This window comes from Pelobates fuscus, chromosome 10, assembly GCF_036172605.1.
Source record: "Pelobates fuscus isolate aPelFus1 chromosome 10, aPelFus1.pri, whole genome shotgun sequence".
Lineage (NCBI taxonomy): Eukaryota > Metazoa > Chordata > Amphibia > Anura > Pelobatidae > Pelobates > Pelobates fuscus.
In genome coordinates, this window is record NC_086326.1 from 98,700,084 (window position 1) to 98,724,905 (window position 24,822).

At 43.1% G+C, this 24,822-nt stretch overlaps 1 protein-coding gene across 4 annotated transcripts in view; it reads right to left on the bottom strand.

Annotated features, from left to right (window-relative positions):
* ADK (adenosine kinase) overlaps positions 1–24,822 on the bottom strand; it is a 188,162-nt gene that overhangs the window by 125,581 nt on the left and 37,759 nt on the right. For all 4 annotated transcript variants that reach the window (XM_063434341.1, XM_063434342.1, XM_063434344.1 and 1 more), the window contains exons 2-3: positions 14,203–14,277; positions 3,815–3,868 (exon numbers count right to left, since the gene is read on the bottom strand). In XM_063434341.1, coding sequence (XP_063290411.1) covers positions 3,815–3,868; positions 14,203–14,277 — 129 coding nt within the window. The remainder of the gene's footprint in view (positions 1–3,814; positions 3,869–14,202; positions 14,278–24,822) is intronic.

Genomic DNA, 24,822 nt, shown 5'->3' on the forward strand with positions numbered 1-24,822 from the left:
TGCAATAATTACAAGTCTGTGGATTTAGAAAAAATTTAATGTTTTGCTCCCAAACACTGTACACCGTTCTATATTAAGCAACACTGCGGAACTAAGAAACTCACACCCAGTGGAAAGCAGAACCACCAAACACCAGGAAGCAATGACACAGTAGGTCTACTCCAAGGCTTCTTCAAAACCGACACAAACCTTCTGTTATGCAGCTGAATGCCCAATGTTACTCGAAAAGATCTTCAGTGCTAAAATATGCATTCATTTAAGGGAGTTCTGATTGAGAGGGCCCTACTCTTCTTGCATCTTACCACTTTAAGACGGCTACGCACAGCTTCATTCTTAACATTAGTGAAGTCCCCCACATCCATTAGCTTCATTGATGCCGTGATATTCTAAAGCAAAGCATCGTGGGAGTTTAGGTTCTACAACGTCTGAAAAACTACCTTATGGGCACCTGCTCTGGTTCTAGTTATATGATCTCCAGCTTAATTTTTCAATATCTGGTACCAGGGTCAAACCAAGTGCTAAAGAAGAGTTAGCTCAATTCTTTGTCAAAATTGCCAAGCATAGGAAAAATACATAAAACAAAAGGAGTCCCTAATTTGTCTTGTATTTTAAAGAGGATAAGATATAAAGAACAGATTCTGAAAGAGGAAGTGATCATGAAACAATAGGAGAAAGGCAAGTTTGAGGTGACAGAGCCACCTTATAAAATATGTATGCTATATAATATGGTTTTAGTTAAATGAAACAAGTCCAGTATCTCTCCAAATAGGAGTTACTAAGCTATTACAGTGAAATCAGTTCTGATATAGCCGTTTCACTAAGCGGATAGGTTATTAATCCAAATAGGAGATCTTCATCTGACTGCAAATACAAGAATGAGTTAACATAGTTCCATAGCTGAAAAGAGACTTGCGTCCATCAAGTTCAGCCTTCCTCACATGCTTTTGCTGTACATTTAAACATTTTGATCAAAATAGAGTCTTACTAACTAATTATTTAAATCAAATCCAGCCAGGTGGAAGTTAATTGAATTGTACAGTATATAATGCATTCCAAAATACCCCCCCAAAAAAAAAAGGTCTCGTTTTGCATATATTATATATTGAGACTGCATCGCTTGCAAAGGAAGGCAAATTGTATTCACAATAACCTGGCTATCGCAGCGATGCTTTTTGATCTGGTGCATCCTCTTTAGGTCCTGGTGCTTCGTTTGCCAGGAGCAGACTTCAGTACTAGTGTCTACGGAGACTGTAGGACCCTCCAGTGACAAAAAACATTTCCCCCCCTCAGCAGTCACTAGTGAAGGCCCGAGGACTTGACAGTAACAGCTCAGCCTTTTTGCCAAGATTTGGAAAAAAACATCAAAGTAGTACCCATCTTTCTGATGGCATTTTTTGACTATGTTTGTTTTTCAATATAATTCCAACAAAGTCAAATAGAGCATTTCATGGTTATGAAATATTGTTTTGTTTTTTAAAAAATAAAAAGGGGGGCACGGGAGAGTACATTTTAAAGAGCTATTTTAATGAGTACATTCATCTTCCGTCTGGAGTATCTGCATGTTTTAAGTTCAACGACAAATCTGAAGTATTGCCACAACTTCCTTAGTATCAATATTGACTCCTCGTGACCTTTCAAGAAGGCATGCATGTACTTTTTAGTAAGCAAAGAGCTATACGATTTAATAACTTAAAACATTTTGGCAAATAACTGAAAAGCTTTCAATTTTTTTTTTTTTTATATATTAAAGGACCACTCTAGGCACCCAGACCACTTCAGCTTAATGAGGTGGTCTGGGTGCCAGGTCCCTCTAGGATTAACCCTTTTTTTTAATAAACATAGCAGTTTCAGAGAAACTGCTATGTTTATACTGAGGGTTAATCCAGCCTCCAAAACCTCTAGTGGCTGTCTCATTGACAGCCGCTAGAGGCGCTTGCGTGATTCTCACTGTGAAAATCACAGTGAGAGCACGCAAGCGTCCATAGGAAAGCATTGTAAATGCTTTCCTATGCGACCAGCTGAATGCGCGCGCGGCTTCTGCCGCGCATGCGCATTCAGCCGATGACGTCGCAAGGAAGAAGGAGAGGAGGAGGAAAGCTCCCTGCGCTGGAAAAGGAGGTAAGTTTAACCCCTTCCTCTCTCCAGAGCCCGGCAGGAGGGGGTCCCTGAGGGTGGGGGCACCCTCAGGGCACTATAGTGGTCCTTTAATCTGCCTATACTATCCAGATCTGCAGACACAGGGATGTTTTAAACCCCTTTGACAGATCCACATTACTTTGTTGATCACCATGGATATATGGATCTTAAATAATGCAAGGACAATAAAACCAATTAGACCATTGTAAATACGGTCTGAACAAGGATCTGGTTGATTATTTAGCTGGGTCATTTGTTTCCAACTGAGCAATTGTAAACAATAAAAGGTATCTGACTTTTATGGGCTGGTAAAACCAGCTATGAATGCTCTACTGGTTTAAATGGTGGTCTAATCGCAATCACCATTAACGCTTCTACATCACGAGTGCCTGACAAAAGTCTATTACACAACATTCTAGAAATATAAACCATTTCCGATAATTTGCGTTCCTTTAAAGAGCAACAATTCTGGAGGACAGGATTCTCAAAAACACTGCTGTTTAAAGTATTAAGTGTTAAGTGTTTACAATACAAAAGGATTTCAAGGGACTACAGAGCACTAGACAAAAAGCAAACTTAGAGGAGATTAAGATTTACAAAAAAAGGAATTCAAAGGGTTTGCTTGACCGACAAGGAAGGTCCTAACAATTAGAAATATTTGGAAGGCACTAGGTAAATTAAGCATCGGTTTGCTCCTCAAACTACAACTTTAAACCCCAAATAATCTAAAGTCTATTGATTTACAGCTCACACTAGGTCTGGACAGCACGGTCTAAACAGCTAGCTTTCAATGTCAGATTAGGAGGCATTATAGGGGTGTCCTGGGCAGACTAGATGGGCCGAATGGTTCTTATCTGCCGTCACATTCTATGTTTCTAACAAGTTGTATAGATTTGTACGTTACATTAGCCCAATAAAGGCATGCCTACTGAACTACTGCAACATGGAAAAAACCAAGCACACGTTACAGCTCTGTAAATATGCTCACATGGAAATGGAATTAAATTGGTCCACTTAGGGTAATTGAGAATCAGGTTTTCTTTAACCCCTTAAGGACCAAACTTCTAGAATAAAAGGGAATCATGACATGTCACACGTCATGTATCCTTAACCCCCTTAATAAAAGGGAATCATGACATGTCACACGTCATGTGTCCTTAAGGACACATGACGTGTGACATGTCATGACTCCCTTTTATTCTAGAAGTTTGGTCCTTAAGGGGTTATGGATAACCGTTGTTTGCACACAATAAAAAAAGGGGGGGAATACTCCCTACAGGGTGCGCGAGAAAGGGAGGGCCAATCCCTGAAGACCTCAAATGGAAGAAAAAGGAATATCCTGAGATTATTTATAAAAAGCAGTCTTTTTTTTTTTTATATAAATTTGAACCAAGGAAGTGTAGAAATCGTTTTGCTCCTCTGAGCCTTTATCAAGTATTAGAGATGAGACGAAACGTCTCCACTTCCTTGTTTTAAATAAAAAAACGTTTTTTAAAAGGACTTTTTTTGATTTTTGTTTTTTTACAGTAACCTCAGGTGAGCCTGGATATTTCTTTTTCTTCCAAAGAACTGGTAAGAGGCTGTCTTGATCTTTAGTAAATAGGATTGGCAATTATTTGGCAATTAGAAACATTGCCATTATAATTAATGACAGTAAATAAAACATGCTAAAACTTACAGCTCTTTATGTTTTTCTTCAGCCAGGATTTGATCGTTTGCCTTCAAGCCATATCTGAAAAGAAAGATTACAAAGTTAAACACACAAAAGTTAAAATACACATATATATCATACATACACACACTTACTTATGTATATGCAAAATGTTGCATGTGGGCAAGGGTCTTGCCATGTTAATGTATATAGAAGTTGCTATTCAAAGTGTCTAGAATTTAAAGAAATTGAGAACATGACCGTTCGCTTACATTCTTCAATAGTTGAAACGTTATGCTGTTGTGATGAAACCCTTTCAAGAAGACACACAACTATTCTGTGAAAGAAAATTTACAATGTTTAGGATAGGAAGTAACAGCCTTTTGCCTTTTTTTGAACCCCTGCTGCTTCAGGATCAGCTTTCTAGCCACTGGTCACATGCTTTCGCACTCCAAATGTATGCTTAAAGACCACACAACCAATGTTGGAGCTTCAAATCATCTCCAAGAATTTGAACAGGAGATCATTAAAGGAACACTCTGGGCACCATAACAACTTCATCTACACACTTATGGCCATGGAGGTCCATTGGATCTCCAATTCCCCCAGCAGCATCCAGCTTCGGAAACTGACTTTCACTAATCAGAGTGACACCAGGCAGGGGCGGCACTAATTGACTAAATGTCAGCTAACCACTCTAGCTAATCAGTAGCACCCCACTCAAAAAAAAAAAAAAAAAAATTTTTTTACAATTAAATGGTCAAGGAAACACTGATAATGAAACATACAAAGTGTTTCAGTGCACACAAAATGCAGTGTTCAGTCTGTACCAATTAAGTTCAAGAGACACTTTGATAAGATGACTGATGAAGGTACATTAAGCTTCCCCGTGCTATATACTTTTACCTTCTACCACGTGTCCAGAGAGACGTTAACGTGCTAGTAACAACTGCAGCTTATACCTACACTGTTGTCTCAAAAAAATATATCAAACAACTTCAGGGAGAGGGGGAAAGATTTTTTGCAGTTTGAGTGTAGCGGACAAAATTGTACTACTATACATAGAGACGGGGGGGGGGGGGGGAATCTAATGCATACGCCCTGCTTTAGTTCCACTCACCAGGGAGATGGAATGTGCACATATGATATACACCAGTATTAGAGAGCACCATTTTCCGATCTATGAAATACAGGGCAAATGAAAATAAGACCTGAAACCAGCTTACATCTTTGAGACCAGAACTAAAGCTTTGGCTAATTCTTTCACAGATTAAGAAGATTACACAAGAAGTCAAAACAATCAAAATCGGTTTAGAAATTTATACCAGCTTACAGTGACATTATACTCGCTCAGTCACATAGTTATCACCACAAAGGATTGTATGTTAATGGAATGACAGGGAGGGTCAAAGGGCATACAAAGGTAAAATGCATAGAAGAATGGATATAAATGGCAAAGTAGTTGGATTTTGTTGTGCAGAGCCTCATTGTAGGAGATTTGAGTGCACCCAGTATCAACTACATGTGGTCTTAAGGGAGGAGAACCCTGCTGTTCATGATTGGATTTTGGCTAGAGGCAGGATGTTCACAAAATAAACAGTGCTCTTTGAACACATTCCAATGCAAGGACACTTTATTCCAGAGTCAGATAAGCAAATTTCAAAAATAATAACTTTCTCCCTGTGAATCGTTTCAATGCAATAGAACTTACACAGTGTAAGAAACGGATTGTGCCTTGTAGTACAATGTAAGACCTTGACACACGGTTTATACTCTTTAATGCTGAACAATTTGGGCCATATGGTATGTGCAACATACAGGGATTATTTACTAGAGTGAGAATTCAGGGTAAATTAAAAATTTAAGGCAACAGTATCAGATATAGCTGGATTTAAGATTTGAAAGTGCATTTCACATTTAAAGGTCAAAATAGCCCAACGGGTAAAAATAAAATAATTAATTATAGATATATATATTTAGTATGTGCAAATGAAGATGCACAGTGCATATTCTATTTGATATTAATTCACATGTATGGTTAGCATTATACTAGTAATGGAGTTAAATAGTTACTCCAAGCATCACAAATCACCAGAAGTATATTTAAACATACAAAACTGCAATGTTTTACAAGGTCGTTGCACCCAGACCACTTCAGTAAGATTAAGTAGTCTGGATGACTTGTGTCCCTTTAATGGTCTAGCTCACCGCAATTTCTTTAGTGTTGTAGGCTAAAAGTATGAAGGGAAATCTGTGTTTCAGAGAACATTCAAATTCAAACCAATGATGAAAGGATTAGAACGTCAAATTTGTGAAAAAAAATATTTTTTTTTCCCCCAGTTCGTTTGTTTTTATTTATTTTAAAGCTTGTATAGTCTAGCTTACCTTCATATATACTGGCTGAAGAAAGGATTCTTAGATGGCATGCAAGATGTATCCACATATCTTTCACATGGATTTTGAGAAATGCCCCAAGAACTCCAGACTTGGCAAGTAACGGCATCTCAATCATTCTAGATGGGACAATATGTTCTGACCCACCTGTCCAACATTTACCTATTTAGTGAAGAAGACTTCTCTGCCAAGAGGATATGCAGTTTGATCAGCAAACTCTAGTATTAGACTGACTTGGCTTTGCGATTTTGTATGTAATGCAGAGATAGAGGTTACATTCGGTGAAGGTTAATTGAGATGGTTGAGAAGTTTAAAAAAAAAAAAAGTGTATTTAGATTTGAAAACCGCAATTACCGGTACTTGTGGTTCCTGCCCTTTACAAAATGCTGAATAAGATGTTGTCGCCACAATTAAGTCTTTACAACTGTTAATGACAAGTTGGTAATGCAAACAAGAGGTATGAATTAGAAAACAGTATTTGTGGGTAATTTCAGCCAATGAGATGATTAAAAGGTAGAAGTTACGGGCTTTTGTTCTACCAAACCTTAAACCATTATTTTGGTCAGTTTATTTTGCATCCCTCCCTGCTTTATTTCTCTTTTGCTGAGCTATTGTTCCAACTTGCTTTACTTGTATCTTAAATCTGCTTGCCAGAACAACAAGTGGTTAAGAAGCTGGACAGGTGGGTCAGAACATGTTGTCCTTTGCACATCTAGAATGATCGAGATGCCGTTACTTGCCAAGTCTGGAGTTCTTGGGGCATTTCTCACAATGTGAAAGATATGTGGAGATTTAAATGCATACATCGCACAAGCCGTCTGGGAATCACATCTTCAGCCAATATATATTAAAGCAAGCTTGAAAATTAACATTTTTTAAATATATATATTTTATTTTTACAGAAAACGGGATAAATAAAAATGTATTTTCTTTCACAACTTGAGAAATGATTACTACATTTATAATTTTGAGTCTGGATATGTTCCCAGACATTAGGGGGTTTTGAAAATTGTGATTATGCATACTGTAATTACAGCTTCCATAGGAAATCTATTATACCTCCAGACAGCCATAGATTTAAAGAGATACTCTTGACTCCTACAACAAATTAGCTTGCTGACAATTGTTTTCATTAGGGGTTTATCTACTAAACAGTGACTTTATATTTGGGCAGTGAATGTCCCTTTAAGACTGTCGTCTCCACCTCCTGTATGTACGCGTTCGTCTAATAGAGCAAAGTTTGGGACAGATGGCCCTTTGCCATTTATCCATAAAATGGCACTTGCCAAATTTGAACCATTGTGTCGATATGTGACTTGAATCAATGGGTTTACCCTACAGTTCCTTGCTACTGGTCCTCTTGTTCATCTTTATTAATATTTGATGAGAGCACCACCCACATTATTTCCTGTACTTGCTGACCAGGTTATATTTTGCTGATATACAATAGCCATATGTATAGATTTGGCTCCATACTAAATGTACTCTCTGTATATTGGCTATATTACCCTATGTTTTGTTTTCTTTTGTAGAACCATCAGATGTGTGTCCCACCTACTGTATGTATTTGTTATATATTTTGTTTTACATGTATGTATTAACCTCAAAAAATGTATACATGGGGGAGGGAGAGTTTTAAAGTAACCGTTGTCCTTTAACTCCCAACTGATCAAACCCATGCAGTCATAAAGATCGGATTTTAAATATTGTGTCATTTTCTTTTTTGAAATTTGACAATTTTTATTGGCATTTTCTTGTCATAAACAACAGCATAAAATGGGGATGGGAGGGGGGTACAGAAAAAAAGAGAGGGGGGGGGGGGAAGCAGAATGTAATTTTATATATTTCGCACAGCGTGTTCATACAGCACCGAACAGATAATCATTACAAAATGGTTATGAATAGACTAAGTGTATTCGTTCACTCTATAGTCCGAGAATGGCTCGGCTCACATTATAGGCTCCAGAACTATGATTCCCTTCCATCAGGATTAACTCAATTGCCCCGATCTCCATGTGTCCCAAATCTCCCACGCCTTTGCAGAGGAATGGGATGGGGGCCACAGTTTTGTGTATGCTCCCTCATATGCCCTTTGTTCTATCAGGGCAGCTAATAGTTTGGAGAAGGGTGGGCATATCTTAGATTTCCATGCTCTCGCAATCTCCTTGTGAGCTGAGATGAGGACATGATACATGAGTTTCTTTTTGGCTCTAGGGGTTCCACTTGGAAGGAGTAGTGTTATGTAAATTTGGGGCGAGAATTGCATGGAGATGCCAGTCAAGCTTTGTAGAAATGAATGGACCTCCGCCCAGAACGGTTTAAGGGCTGGACAGTGCCACCAAATATGGAGGACATCTCCTCTTAATATCCCGCATCTCCAGCAGGTGGGGGAGCTGCTCGGGTAAAATTTGTGGAGACGCGTGGGTACCATGTACCATCTATACACGGTCTTACGTTGTTGTTCCACCAGAGAAGTGGATGTGAGAAGCTGATTGATATCTCGGAATAAGGTATTCCATTGTGAGGGAGGGATAGGCTCTCCCAAATCTATATTCCATTGTTGAGCTATGTTGGAAGCAGGGAATGGCATACAGTTGGCTATGAGCCGGTAACACATGGAGGTCGGTTTACATGAAATTGGTAATGACCCATTTATACATATTTGTTCCCACAATGTGGGTTGTCTCATATCGGCTTGTAATTTCTCACTCTTGCTCGCTGACCTATGGAGGAATGATCTCAGTTGCATGTATGAGAATTGTGAGGTTAGAGGGAGCCTGTGCGTATCTCTCAGGGCGGAAAATTCCATTAACGCTCCCTGTTGGTGAATGTGATAGAGGTGTATTAAGTTTTTATCCAGCCACGGGTTGGCATGGAAGGTAGGTATACAGTACGGGAGGGCCGCCACTGGCATTGCCGGTGATAGATTAGTTAGGGTGCTAAGCGTTGCTCTATGTCTATCCCATATTTGTAGCTTTAGGGCTATTAGGTCGGAAGGATGTGGCAAGGTCGGGCGATATGCTTTCGGTAGCCACATAATATTAGGTAGTGTGAAGGGCTTCATTAGATGTTTTTCTATCTCTACCCATTGGGGGGGTGACTCATCTGTATGGTGGGGGAGTAGTGAGGACAGTATGGAAGCATGGTAGTAGGCCATCACATCTGGTAATCCCAGACCTCCTAATTTTTTAGGTGCTTGTAGAAGTTTCCTGGCTACTCTCGGTTTGGACCCGGCCCAAATAAAGTTATCTGCGTCTTTTTGAACCTGTTTGAAAAAGGAGTGCGGGACAGGTAAAGGGAGTGTTCTAAAAATATATTGCAGTTTGGAGAGGATAGACATCTTAACTGCCGTTATTCTATCAGTCCACGTTAAGTAAAGTGGCGACCATCTTTTGAGTTGTAAGGTACATTCCCTCCATATTCTGACATGATTGCCCGTATATAGCTCTGTGTGTTTCTTAGAAAATAGGAGCCCAAGGTATGTAATGTCATGTTTCCTCCAATCGAAGGGGTAAGTCTCTCTCAGGCCTACGAGTTTGCTGTTCGGTACACCGATACTAAGTGCTTGGGTTTTGGCTGTATTGAGAGAATAGTAGGATTGCGCTCCATAGTCTTGAATGAGGGACATAATGTGAGGCAGGGTTTCGGCTGGTCTAGTTATGTAAAGAAGGTCATCAGCGAAGGCACTTATTTTAACTTCCTTAGGTCCAACATGGATACCTGTAATATTGGGATGGGATCTTATTGCAGCCAAAAGTGGCTCCAGGGCTAGTACATATAGCAGTGGAGACAATGGGCATCCCTGTCTGGTCCCATTAGATAAGTCGAAGGGGTCCGAAAGGAACCCAGCTTGTAAGACTCTAGCCTTAGGGGCCGAATACAATGCAAATATTTGGGTGATCTGATGGGGGAAGCCGTATTTCACCAGAACTTGTCTCAAGAAGGCCCAGCCAAGGCGGTCGAATGCCTTCTCCGCATCTAAGGCTAGCAGCAGACCCCCCCGGCTAGGCCTCCGGAGGTGCTCCAACGTGTGCATCAATTTGTACGTATTGTCCGCGCCCTGTCTCCCCCTGACGAACCCTGTTTGGTCATCACAAATCAAGTCTGGTAGCAATCCGCCTAGTCTGTTTGCCACAATCTTAGCGTAGATTTTGGCGTCAGTATTAAGGAGGGAGATCGGGCGATAGTTCTTACAGTCGTCTGTAGGTTTACCGGGTTTTGGTATGGTAATAATTGTAGCCATGAGCATCTCCGGAGGGAGGGAACCCGTCTCGGAGGCCTGTTGGTATACTCGTAATAAGTGGGGTGCTAATGTGTCTGCAAATTTCTTATAGTATGTGTTAGTGAAGCCGTCGGCACCGGGTGATTTTGCCAAAGGTAGGGATTTGATGGCCGTGCTGACTTCGGTTAAGGTTATGGGTTGTTGGAGTGTTATGGCTTGTTCATGTGTGAGTCTCGGCAGTTGTATCTGGTTGAGATATTTGGAGATGCTATCTTCAGTCGGATTGTATGTACCTGTTCTAAGGTGTAAGTTGTACAACTTGGCGTAGAATTCCGCAAAGGTTCGGGATATGTCATTGGGGTTAAGTATTTTCTGACCTCTATCATTTATAAGGTGTGCTATCTTTTGTACGTTGCATTTGTTGCGTAATCTCGATGCTAACAATTTGGTGTTTTTACCGCTTTGGTGGTAGGCTGTAGCCTTTAGTTTGTGGAGTAGTCTCCTAGTTTTGCCCGCTGTCAAAACCCACAGTTTGTCATATTGTTGGGTGAGTTCCTCCCCCGTTGCTACGGTGGGCTGAGTCTTATTTAGCGCAGAAAGGTGTGCTATCCGTGTGTGGCATTCTAACAATGCCGAATCTTGGATTCGTTTAATACGGGAAGCCTGTTTAATGAAAAGGCCTCTAAGCACCGCCTTGTGCGCGGACCAGACAGTGGATGCCGTCGTCTCCTGAGTGTTGTTTAATTTAAAATAGTTTACGAGCTCATTGCTAATGGTAGCGGTGAATTTCTCATCGTTTAATAGGGAGTCATTCAACCTCCAAGTACCTCTCCCTTTGAATTGGAATTCATCTTTCAGTACCAAAATAACCGGGCTGTGGTCTGACCACGTTATCTCACCAGTCTTACAGTCAGAGATAAGGGGCAAGGTCACTCTATCAACAAAGAACCCATCTATCCGAGAGTACGAGTTATGCACCCTCGAGTAGAAGGTATAGTCTCGCGTTTCAGGATTTAGGGTTCTCCAGACGTCATACAGGTCGTGCAGTGAGAGAGTGTCTTGGTGATATTCTTGTGGGTTTTATCTCGGGACAAGCGAGTCTTATTGCCCCTCTGAGTTGATCTGTCCAGGGGTGATTGGGTAAAGTTAAAACCACCACAGAGCAATAGGTTACCTAAGCGGTATTGGTCTATTTTCGTTAGAAGAGACTTAAGGTATTGGTTGGAGTTCTCATTTGGGAAATATGCCGTGACTAGCGTGTATTGGGTTGCGTTAATGAGGCACTGCAGGATTATGAATCTACCCTGTTGGTCTATATATTGTCTCTGGGTGGTGAATGCGACGTCTTTGTGTATTAGGATAGATACTCCTTTGGTTTTGGTTGCCGAGAGCGCATGGTATTGTATCGGGAATTGTTTATTAAAAATTTTTGGTGTATGGCCCTTCTTAAAGTGGGTCTCTTGAATGCATGCGATGTCAATTTTAGATTTTATCAAATCCCTTAGCAATAGGCACCTTTTCCCTGGGGTGTTTAACCCCTTTACATTATACGTCACTACTCTAATGATTACTGTTGTCAAGTTTCGCTATGTCATTCGCTGAGTTAAAGTGAGCTAAGAATAGAGTGAGGACAATCCAGTTGTCCATATCGTAGTTATATCTAGGTGCTAAATAGGGCCCGGACTTATCGGTCTGAGTGCTCATGGTGGGTCTTGTTGTATGGCATTGGTCGGGCGTTATGTCCCTTGATACTTTATATTCTGCTGAGGTAAACCTGGTTAGGTAGAGGAAAGAGGAAACTAAGGGGGGGATAAACTGGGGGTAGGGTAAGGGGTAGAACCCCCTATTAAGCTCTATACTAGAGAGCTGACGCGCGCCAAGCTGATCTTGGGCGCAGTGGAGGGGGGGCATGAAATGAGCCAGGTGTTGGGGTGGCTCACTTGGGCCCTCAGGGCTGTGTATATATCATGGGTAGAGTTGGGCTGTATCAATAATGCTTACAGTTTTTTTAACCTTTTACTTTACAGCATGTATGCTACTTACACTCTGCTATAATTTGAGGGTGTAAATGTTACCTTAAGGGCCTGAAACGTCCTTTTCTGAGTTCGCAACATAAAACCATAACATTACTTAATCAACAGTGCTGAATACTTAATGACTGCGCTAAATGCAGCAGAGGAGGACAGATGTACTTAACACTCTCCTAATGGGTAGGAGAGGGAGAGGCAGGTCTCACTTCTTGTTGTATTCAGGCAGGGGCCCACTCCGGGGACATCCTAGGAATCTTAGCTTGATTAGGGTCGCCTACTATAGCAAGTGGGAGTCCCCACAGCTTAAACTTTTCTTTGCCGGCCGGCAAGGAATGAATTGCATGTAGCGAGTCCTGGTACTGGATGAGCAACTTTGCGGGGTATCCCCATCTGTATATAATCCCCTTTGCTCGTAGTGTTGTCGTGAGGGGGGTCAGACTCTTGCGGAATTGTAGAGTTGCGGCCGACAGGTCTGTAAAGATTTTCAAGTCCTGGTAGGGATCTGGCATGCCTGGTGTACGGGATGCTCTGACCAACCTCTCCTTGGCGTGGTAGAAATGGACTCGGACTATCACGTCCCTCGCGGTGGAGATGGGGAGGTGTTTCGGCCTTCTCAACCTGTGTGCCCGGTCGATGATGAGCTGATCTGGATGAGTCTCCGGTGACAGCGCCTGGAAGAGGTCCAGCAGGTAGGTATTAAGTGCTGGATTGAGCACTGATTCTGGCATGCCGCGTATACGTAGATTGTTACGCCTCGACCTATCCTCCATATCGGCCATTTTGACCGCATGTTCATGCAGGACGGCGTCCAATTCTTGCAATTTGTCTGCGAGGCTGTTGTGCGCCTCAGCGAAATCCTCCATCCTTTTCTCCATGTGAGCGGTGCGCTGGCCCACCTCAAGTATCTATTTTCTGAGGTCTGCTGTGAGTGATTGTATTTGTGCTGCCATTTTCCTCTGGATGGTGTCAGTGAGCTCGGACATCATGCATTTCATTTGTTGCGCTGTGAGCGGGCAGTCCTCCGGTCCTGCATCTGAGGACATCGGGGATATAGGGGGGTCCTCTGCTGAGCGAGCGCCGCCGCCATCTTCGAGCAGGCTGTGGCCTTCTCGTGTGTGATGCCGCCGTTTTAGCCAGGAAGAAGGAGGCTCGATCCGCCTTTGCAGCTTTCGTTTTCTGTCTCTGCGACATCTCTAACATGTTGGGAGACGGTAGGTTGTCTTTGAATTGTTTGCAGTCCGTTTATTTTAGCCCTGAATCACCCGGTTAGCAGGAGCCGTGTTAGAATGCGTCCATGCTGCTCGGTGTCAGGCCACGCCCCCCATATTGTGTCATTTTCAAGGAAGCCTGCAGCAATGTCAAGTTGGGGTCTTCAATTCCAAGCTGCCTGTGCTTTTTTGGATTTTCAGCATAGCATTCTGTAAGAATTGAGGAAACATGACCTTCCGGAGCGGAGGTCCAAGAGTTTTCAGAAGTGGTTATGATGCATAGATACCCTGTGGTCTGATAATTGCTTTTTTAGCCCCTTCCTCATTCTTTCTGCCTTAAGCAAATTATATACATATAGAAGAAAGAATATATATATTCAAGTATCACTACTGCTCAAAGTCAATATTGCAATGGATAGGTTTCGTGAGTTACTAAACCAAAGTACCAAGTCTATATATATATATATATATATATATATATATATATATATATATATATATATATATATATATATATATATATATTTATTTTTTTACACAATATAAAAGAAGTAATCTTACTTATCGAGAAAATCTTTGTCCACCACTGCACAGATATCCAGGAGGGGGTTCCCCATGCCAAATAAGGTATTCTCACTGCAACAAAGATGGGGAAAACAATCAGGTTAGAGAGCTCACATATCATCTTGTCATTTAGGAAAACAGAAAATACATTTTAAACATTTAGAAAAAATGCCAGTGCAAGAACACAAAGGTATGAGAAATATCCGCTTCTTTTAAATGCTTGCAGTCTTAGTCATCCAAATTAACAAACCACTGTATACCCAACATATCAGTCCGCAATATGGGCGTTTGATCACCTTGATCCTCACGTTACTGAATAATTCTGCAAGTGTTCTATGCTGTTGTTGGAAGGGATCAAAGTGTTTTTTTAAAAGTAAGGTCAAATTAGCCAAAATGGAAAAGTTCTCAGCTATGCTTCCAGATTGGCTACGCTGGCCTTAAATAGGAAATGCGCTATAAATTCACTTTAGTTTATAAAATTAACCCTGTGGATATGCCATTGGGGCTACATAAATGAGAAGGAACAAACAAAATTAACCAGAGCAACAACTGTAGGATTGCTACTAATTATGCTTAGCAGTAACAAGTAAATCCATTAGTGGCAAAGATCATTTTTTATTTTATTAAATCATGATTCAAAATGTTGCGTTTGGGTGTTTTCTGTAAAGGCGACTTACTGGTCCTATTTGTGAGCCATAGGGAAGGCAGTACAGCTACATGCACATACAGTTGCCCAGGACCAGATGCCTGTCTTTTCCAACCTATTTTAGGTCCTGAGCCAGGGATTAAGAATCAGTATCTTTCTCTCTCTCCCTCCCCCCTTTCTTATTTAGCACCAATGGCATATCCAGTGCTTTTGCACTAAACAGCTATATACTTGTAGTAATGCTACAGTTGCTGCTTTAAGGAAAGTGTATTTATTTGAAAAACAAACATTGTTATATAACTAATGTTGCTTCCCCAGCACAAAGCTAGATGGTGTACCTAGTATATCTAAAATGATATTTTCCCAGTGAGGCATAGAAGGAAAGTGAACAGTACACAAAGTCCTGACACAGGCTTTGTGTACTTAAAAAAAGGATGTTATGAGTGTGAAGTCTGGCTCAAACCAGAACCATTCTTTCGCACTTTTCCTAGTAGTTAAATTCAGTTACGGTGTCAAGTATTTACAGGTGGGGGCAGCACACTTTGTAACTGGTAGAGCAATTATACCTTCCTACACAAAGCAAATAGAACAATTTACGACAGTATGGATTAGGCAACTCATTCCACATATTGCAAGCTTTTTACAATAGAATGTAAAGAGAGGAGATATACAAGATTAGTACTGACTTTTACTGCTAGTCATGCCATCAGTTTCATAATATGGCATTCGGTAAAGTTTGTTTTCACTAGCATAAAACCACTCAAACAGGATTTGGGATATGAAGAGGAAAAGGAAAAAAAATAAATTAAAAAAAAAAGTGCATAGCTGCAATTCCTATGCATAATAAAAATGCCAAGAATCAAGCTCCCTTCTCTGGGTACATCTGTTTTAAGAAAAGGTCTATTATCATAACGAATGGGTTTCATTGTGAATGTGCTTTCAATAAAAACTGCAAAAATATGGTAGAAACACAATCACTGTTTGATTTTTATAAATACAGTAAAACATTTACATTTTGAACTTTATTTTCCTTCTATATTAATATTCTATATGCCCACAATCTCGCCACTCTTTACTGCAAAAAGTCATAGCAACACAAGACTTCAGGGTCTGTCTTGCTGCATTGACTATTCCAAGATATGAGTGAGCGAACCAATACACCTACAATATAGACATTGCGGTGATCATGGAGACTAGAATAGCTCACGCGTGGAAAATCGAGGACAGAAGATAACTGGGACTAGTCACTAATGCCTAGTAAGCAACTCCTACCAAAATGTACTATCCCAGCTGGACACCGAGGCTACGGCACTAGAGATACCCGCATGTACCTCATTTAGCCGTCATATTCTGGGATGCAGAGACACCAGGGTAAAACCAATTGTGTATTCATTATGCTGGAATACAAGACCATGAAAACATTGGTTCTACACATGTTAATACTGGAACTAGAGCTTACATCCATCTTCACACAAGCCGTTTTGGTGCTTTCCTTAACAGGTTCCCCATGAGATGAATATCTAATGAAGTCCACAAAAGCCATCATCTAAACCAGGAATATACTACCTTTGGTACTCCAGGTGTTGTAGACTACTTTCCCAAAGTGCTGGCTGGAGCGCCAAGGTTGCCTACCCCAGCATGCAACATGTTTGAGTATGGAAGTATATAGAGACATTGTTCCTTTCATTTCTTATCTAGCATCTGTAAGTAACCCACACATGCATGTTGCACTACTTGCCAATCAGAGGCATTATAGTGCACATGATCAAAAGGTCCTAAACAAAATGGAGGATTTATGCTGCACAATGATAAATTTGAATTGAAGAAAAAAACGCTTGCATTAGCCATGAAGTTAGTGTCTTATTCCCCGCCCCAGCACTCTGCTTCTAGCAATGTTTGCTAGTTGGCTTTTTCTGAGGTCTAAGGGTGAGGTGCAGAGCATAGAAGGTCCCTACCAGCACACCTCTTAAATTAAACTTTCCACCTAAATTATTCTTTTTGACAGGTCTGCTCTGCAGAGATCACAGACATAGTGCCATATGGACTGTATGTGAAACTTCCTAAAAATATTTAAATTTCAGATTTTCTTACAGCTACCCATGAGAGTTTTCATAGCAGTCACTACCTGATGTTTGGAGCCCTAGCACTTAAGTTTTCCCAAACGATTGTAAACCAGCAAGTCTTTATGCAACTTTTACCACCAAATAGTGGTCTCTTGTGATGATCTTCCAGCCACATGCTGGGTGAGGTTTGGCTAGTCTTTAAAGACCTATTTCCTGGCTACCACAAAGTATTTTAAAAATTGTATTCTGCATATTTTATGCAGTTACCTAACCCTTTCATTTTTGCGCTAGAGTTCACAGCTGCAGATAATGTAAAACAAAAGATGTTTACCGGTGTGATTTAGTATCCCACCATCACCATTCTTTGCCTTTCGTGTGAAATCATGACCATACATGATTAAGAAGAAAAAACTCACAGGCACTCCAACTTCAAGCCGCAGGCAGATTTATTATGACAGAATGCAAAGCGTTGCATTCTGTCATAATAAATCTGCCTGCGGCTTGAAGTTGGAGTGCCTGTGAGTTTTTTCTTCTTGGATTATTGTATTGGGATTGCTGGTCCTGCTCTGGAGCACCCTTGGCCGTTGGGACTGAGTGCGGTTCTCATCACTTACTCTGCTCCATACATGATTAAGGACTTTATAAAAGGTTTTGTGCAAGTTTCAATGCACTCTTACCCACACCTTAGAGGATGGAATACTTCAACAAGCATTGTTATATAAAATGTACTAATTTTATCTCATGATTCCACAGACTGAATGGAGAGGAGACAGTCTAACTCAACTACGCTGTAAATCCTTCGTCAGTCATAACTGATTAGCTTGAAACGCAGCAAAAGCCACCATCAAAAATTCACAAGTATATTATGGGCAAAATAGGGTCTGTTCTGCTGTGTCACCACATATGTGAAGGATGTCAAGACCCAACTCTAAGGTTTTCCCATCAGTATGGAGTATGATGGGCTGCCAGAGACTTAATGGGAACATTGAAAAACAAAAATAGCAATAAATCTGCAGCACTGAATGGAGCAGTTACAAACATATAATAAAACATGCAATGACAGATGCACAAAACAAAATGAAGCAGAACGTCTGAGGGATGTCAAATTGCAAGTACACATTATGGCTCAGGTTACATGACCCATTTTAAATGCAGACTTCTTTTAAGCCACCCTTTTTCGGCCATTTTATTTCCACTTTCCCATCCTGCATTTGTCACTTTATAAACAAACATTTACACAGGAGAAACTCCACCCTTCCTCAAGGTTTCTTTCCATGGTCATAACACCTACAACTATTCCTCTGTCACCCACTTACATACCAATATCTATTAATTTGCCCCTTTTCGGACCAATTGCATTTAAATAATTATTCTATGCTATGTGCTCCTTATCCAAGCTTCATTAAATGCCCATCTTCTGACATCCATATGAGTTCCCTTCCAACTCTTCTCCTGTATAACTAATGCTCTACTTCATGGCATATGTAGTCTAGCTGGAATGAAAACATACCTCCCAATGGTATTTAGGAGGGAGAGCCCCTATCTTGGACCAAAATCCTCCTGGTCCCTCTTTTCTAGCCTAATGGCAGACTTTTCTATTAGTTCCATATTGTTTGTGTTTCTTAGTGACCAACAAGAGTTTCCCAAAAATAATAAAAGTAATGTGTCTAAACTACAATAAGTGTGTTTAGAATACAGCCCGGCCCCTGACCATATCCCTAAAATTAAAGGGATACTATATTCACCAGAACTAAAGCTTAATAAAGTTGTACTGGTGTGTATAGTACATCCCCGCAGGCTTTCCAATGTAAACACTGCCCTATCAGAGTAAAAAGCAGTGTTTGAATGACTGCCACTAGAAGTGTTCCTATACAGTAACGTAAACATCCACAAGAGATGCTTCCTGGGTCAAGGCTGCACAATATGCAGCAATGACAACAATCATTGGCTCCACACTTTGCACGTTGATACTTAAAGCGGCACTGTCATGCCGAACTTACCTTTCCTCAATCTCTTCCTCTTCTACCCCTCTCTCAGGATCTGTTCTTCTTTTCTTCCTGTCTCCTTTAGTTTTCTTTAAAACCATAAGACAAAGTAGGGACTCTTTGTCTTATGGGATTCCTCCGCTTGACCAGCTCTGACCAGCGGAGGAGCAAAGTGTGCTTAATTTCCGCTGGTCAGAGCAATTTTCCCATGATCCCTAGCTTTCCTCCCTGTTCCCACAATGCTTCCTGTCAGTATTGCCAAACGTCCTGTCACTTAGACAGAACGCCGGCAAAACTGCCGAATTGCATCCTAACAGAATTCTCCATTGGTGTTAGGATGCACTTCGGTACTTTGTTCGTATCGGAATCTCATTCTAATGAATGAAACTCCGATCCTATTCATTGCTGTGGCTGCATCTTGCAGCCGCTTAGTAGATAACTCCCTAATTCCCACGGTATCAGGGAGCTATCTACTAAAAGGCTGAAAGACCTGAATTGGTCTTTCAGCCAACTTTACTAATACTAAGTAAAGATTACTTAGTATTAGTAAATAATATGCCCCTACTCGCTATACCGCGAGTAGGGGCATGTCTAGTAAGCAGTGAGCAGCCTGTGGCTGCTCACTGTAAAAAACAAAAAACAAAAAAAACAATAAACACCCCCCCTCCCCTGCGCGGGGTTAAAGATTGGGGGGGGGGGGACCTACTGCCCCCCCCGGCCCCCACCCCTGCGCGGTGGGTGGGGGCCCTAATAAAACAATAAGGGGGGGGGACCTACTGTCCTCCCCCCCGGCCCCCACCCCTGAGCGGTGGGTGGGGGCCCTAATAAAACAATAAGGGGGGGGACCTATTGTCGTCCTCCCCCCCGGCCCCCACCCCTGAGCGGTGGGTGGGGGCCCTAATAAAACAATAAGGGGGGGGGACCTATTGTCCTCCCCCCCGGCCCCCACCCCTGAGCGGTGGGTGGGGGCCCTAATAAAACAATAAGGGGGGGGGGACCTACTGTCCTCCCCCCCCGGCCCCCACCCCTGAGCGGTGGGTGGGGGCCCTAATAAAAACAATAAGGGGGGGGGACCTACTGTCCTCCCCCCCCGGCCCCCACCCCTGAGCGGTGGGTGGGGGCCCTAATAAAACAATAAGGGGGGGGGACCTATTGTCCTCCCCCCCTGGCCCCCACCCCTGCGCGGTGGGTGGGGGCCCTAATAAAACAATAAGGGGGGGGGGACCTACTGTCCTCCCCCCCTAGCCCCCACCCCTGCGCGGTGGGTGGGGGCCCTAAATGAACCCCCCCCCATCAAGGTGACTAGGGGTCCCAAGCCCCTAGTCACCCCCCACCCAAAACATTCTATCCCCTACCTACCCCCCTCACCCTAAAAATAGTGAGGGGGGAATAAAATAACTAACCTGTAAAAAAAAAAAAATTAAACTTACCATTTGACGTCTTCTTTTTTCTAAATTCTTCTTACTTCAGCCCCCCAAAAGGCCAAATAAAAATCCATAAACCCGTCGCACTTTAAAAAAAAAAAAAAAAAAACGAGCGCAAACAAAAATTAATCCATCTTCACCCATGGAGGGCACGCCGTGTACTGAGCTCCGCAGGGCGGGTCAAGGCTTATAAAGCCTTGCCCCGCCCTGCAATTAGGCTTAGAACACAATGATTGGTTGGTTTAAGCCAATCAGAGTGCTCTGTGTCATTTTACACAGCGTGGGAAAATTCAAAAGAACTTTCCCACGCTGTGTAAAATGACAGATCACTGTGATTGGATGGTTTTCAAGCCATCCAATCACAGTGCTCTGTGTCATTTTACAAGCGTGGGAAAATTCCAAAGAACTTTCCCACGCTTGTAAAATGACACAGAGCACTGTGATTGGATGGATTTCAAACCATCCAATCACAGTGCTCTGTGTCATTTTACACAGCGTGGGAAAACTTTCCCACGCTGTGTAAAATGACACAGAGCACTGTGATTGGATGGTTTGAAATCCATCCAATCACAGTGCTCTGTGTCATTTTACAAGCGTGGGAAAGTTCTTTGGAATTTTCCCACGCTTGTAAAATGACAGAGCACTGTGATTGGATGGCTTGAAAACCATCCAATCACAGTGATCTGTCATTTTACACAGCGTGGGAAAGTTCTTTTGAATTTTCCCACGCTGTGTAAAATGACACAGAGCACTCTGATTGGTTTAAACCAACCAATCATTGTGTTCTAAGCCTAATTGCAGGGCGGGGCAAGGCTTTATAAGCCTTGACCCGCCCTGCGGAGCTCAGTACGCGGCGTGCCCTCCATGGGTGAAGATGGATTAATTTTTGTTTGCGCTCGTTTTTTTTTTTTTTTTTTTTTAAAGTGCGACGGGTTTATGGATTTTTATTTGGCCTTTTGGGGGGCTGAAGTAAGAAGAATTTAGAAAAAAGAAGACGTCAAATGGTAAGTTTAATTTTTTTTTTTTTACAGGTTAGTTATTTTATTCCCCCCTCACTATTTTTAGGGTGAGGGGGGTAGGTAGGGGATAGAATGTTTTGGGTGGGGGGTGACTAGGGGCTTGGGACCCCTAGTCACCTTGATGGGGGGGGGGTGGTCCATTTAGGGCCCCCACCCACCGCGCAAGGGTGGGGGCCAGGGGGGGGAGGACAGTAGGTCCCCCCCCCCTTATTGTTTTATTAGGGCCCCCACCCACCGCTCAGGGGTGGGGGCCAGGGGGGGAGGACAATAGGTCCCCCCCCTTATTGTTTTTATTAGGGCCCCCACCCACCGCTCAGGGGTGGGGGCCGGGGGGGAGGACAGAAGGTCCCCCCCCCTTATTGTTTTATTAGGGCCCCCACCCACCGCGCAGGGGTGGGGGCCGGGGGGGGGACAGTAGGTCCCCCCCCTTATTGTTTTATTAGGGCCCCCACCCACCGCTCAGGGGTGGGGGCCGGGGGGGAGGACAGTAGGTCCCCCCCCTTATTGTTTTATTAGGGCCCCCACCCACCGCGCAGGGGTGGGGGCCAGGGGGGGAGGACAATAGGTCCCCCCCCTTATTGTTTTATTAGGGCCCCCACCCACCGCGCAGGGGTGGGGTCCAGGGGGGGAGGACAATAGGTCCCCCCCCTTATTGTTTTATTAGGGCCCCCACCCACCGCTCAGGGGTGGGGGCCAGGGGGGGAGGACAATAGGTTCCCCCCCTTATTGTTTTTATTAGGGCCCCCACCCACCGCTCAGGGGTGGGGGCCGGGGGGGAGGACAGAAGGTCCCCCCCCCTTATTGTTTTATTAGGGCCCCCACCCACCGCTCAGAGGTGGGGGCCGGGGGGGAGGACAGAAGGTCCCCCCCCCCTTATTGTTTTATTAGGGCCCCCACCTACCGCGCAGGGGTGGGGGCCGGGGGGGGACAGTAGGTCCCCCCCCTTATTGTTTTATTAGGGCCCCCCCCCACCCACCGCTCAGGGGTGGGGGCCGGGGGGGAGGACAGTAGGTCCCCCCCCTTATTGTTTTATTAGGGCCCCCACCCACCGCGCAGGGGTGGGGGCCAGGGGGGGAGGACAATAGGTCCCCCCCTTATTGTTTTATTAGGGCCCCCACCCACCGCGCAGGGGTGGGGGCCAGGGGGGGAGGACAATAGGTCCCCCCCCCTTATTGTTTTATTAGGGCCCCACCCACCGCGCAGGGGTGGGGGCCAGGGGGGGAGGACAATAGGTCCCCCCCCCCCTTATTGTTTTTATTAGGGCCCCCACCCACCGCTCAGGGGTGGGGGCCGGGGGGGAGGACAGAAGGTCCCCCCCCCTTATTGTTTTATTAGGGCCCCCACCCACCGCGCAGGGGTGGGGGCCGGGGGGGACGACAGTAGGTCCCCCCCTTACCATTTTTTTTTTTTTTTACAGTGAGCAGCCACAGGCTGCTCACTGTTTAGTGGACATGCCCCTACTCGCGGTATAGCGAGTAGGGGTATTGGGGAGATTTTAATCTCCCTTGTCCTATTATGGGGGTCATATTGACCCCCATAGAGTGAGGGGGGACATGGGGGGCTTAGGAAGTGGCGAGGAGCACTGCTCCCTGCCGCTTCTGTCTTTACATATTACAAGGAGGGAGCTGCACGCCGGTAGCTCCCTCCTTGTAATAAACTGAACGAACAAACTAACACTGATACACAGTGTTAGTTTGTTCATCTGATTTTTTCTATTCATTCATTCGTCTGTCTGATGAATGAATGAATAGGTGAAATTCCCGTTCGCATGTCCAGGTGTTTCACTGGGCATGTGCGGGAATCTCACAGTCTGTGTAGTGTGGGTAGATGACGTGTCCCACAGGGACTTCACCTACCCACACAAAGATGGCGGCGCCCTGAATAAAGATCGGGGCAGAAGATAAAGAATTAAAAAGAGGTAATGTGGGGGGGCTTAGGGGCATTTGGGGGTGACTAGGGGGTCGATTGGATGTAGTGGAGGCGGGAGGGGGGTTAAAAAAAAAACGGGATTCGGCATGACAGTGCCGCTTTAACATTCTTCAAAGAGATTCATTGATGCAATGCACCTATGAGGAGATTCTGATTGGCACAGCATTTTGCAACGCATGCGCAATAGCCTCCTAATGCTTTCCTATGGTAAAGTTAATCACTGCAATAAGAAGGCTACCATTTTTCCCCATAGGCTTTTCAGACGTTACTGGTTGCAAGCTTTCCTATGGAAAGCTTTGTGAAAGTCTACACATGTCTTTTAGATGCTCAGTGTTCATACACAGTCAAAATAATAAACATTTGCTGTCCCTGCAATGTAGCAGAATGGTGTGAGAAACTGGCTTTATTTCCTTTAATGCACTCTTTCTACAGTAGTATGGTCTTTTCAGATGATCAGAAAACCCAGAGATATTTACTAAACATCTGACAAATTACTGCCCTCCACTATTTATAGCAAAGCCACATTATGTAAATTTCAATGGAAAATTGGGTTGGGAGTAACAACCTTGAAAAACTGGCGTGTAAACCAGCCAGACAGCTTCCCATAGGCTTGCAGTCTTCCAAAATCTAAAGCGATTAGGCTTTCAACATGCATTTTATTTACACGAGATTAGTAGCACCTGTAAGATCCCACTGAACAGACCCCAAATACATGGTAATGGTAAATGAACTAAAATAAATATCCTCCACCCACTCAAACGATGCAATAATCTACCCTAATACCAAGTTCTCCCTTACGTTATCGGCTCTCAATTACTGAGACTAGACATGGTCTCCCACTTTCAGGATTCAAGTTTATGGGAGGCTTACAGATCATTTTGCTAGCAATAATGCGGAGCCACAGACACACACACACACACACACACACACACGATCTGATCTGAGGTTCTCTCAGAGTTCTTACATTTTGATCAAAATACCCAAGATGGCAGATTTTTTTTTCCCGCCCAATGTAAAATATATTAACACATACAATTTAGTTACACTTTCCCTTAACACAATTTAAGACAATGTGTACAACATTTCATACATTTATTTGTAAACATGGAAGAAGGAGACATCACCCTCTATATCCATAAACACTTTAGCCTGACGAGGTATGCATGGCGACTAAGCAGAGCTGTCTCATCTCAAAAGTGGAACCGTCACCAGGGAAACCCATGGCATGTCTACTCCAGTTTTATCTGTGGATGACCACGTTTTACAAGTTCTACACACAACTATACTATTTAAAAAAGAGAATGTTACACCTCCCCCGTTGCAGGCTCCAAGAGCAAATTCATACAAAGCAAGTTCCCCTGTTCCTTCAATGAACCCGTTAAAGAAAGGGACACACCAAGCATCAGAACCCCCTCCGTTACTTGGGGCAAGGTTCTACTTTCATCCAATTACATGAAATATTTTAGCAAGACTGTTTAAGCTTTTATTAACACTATATTACCCAGCTTAAGAAACATGACGAGAATGTGCAGATCTTTTTGGAGAGAACAC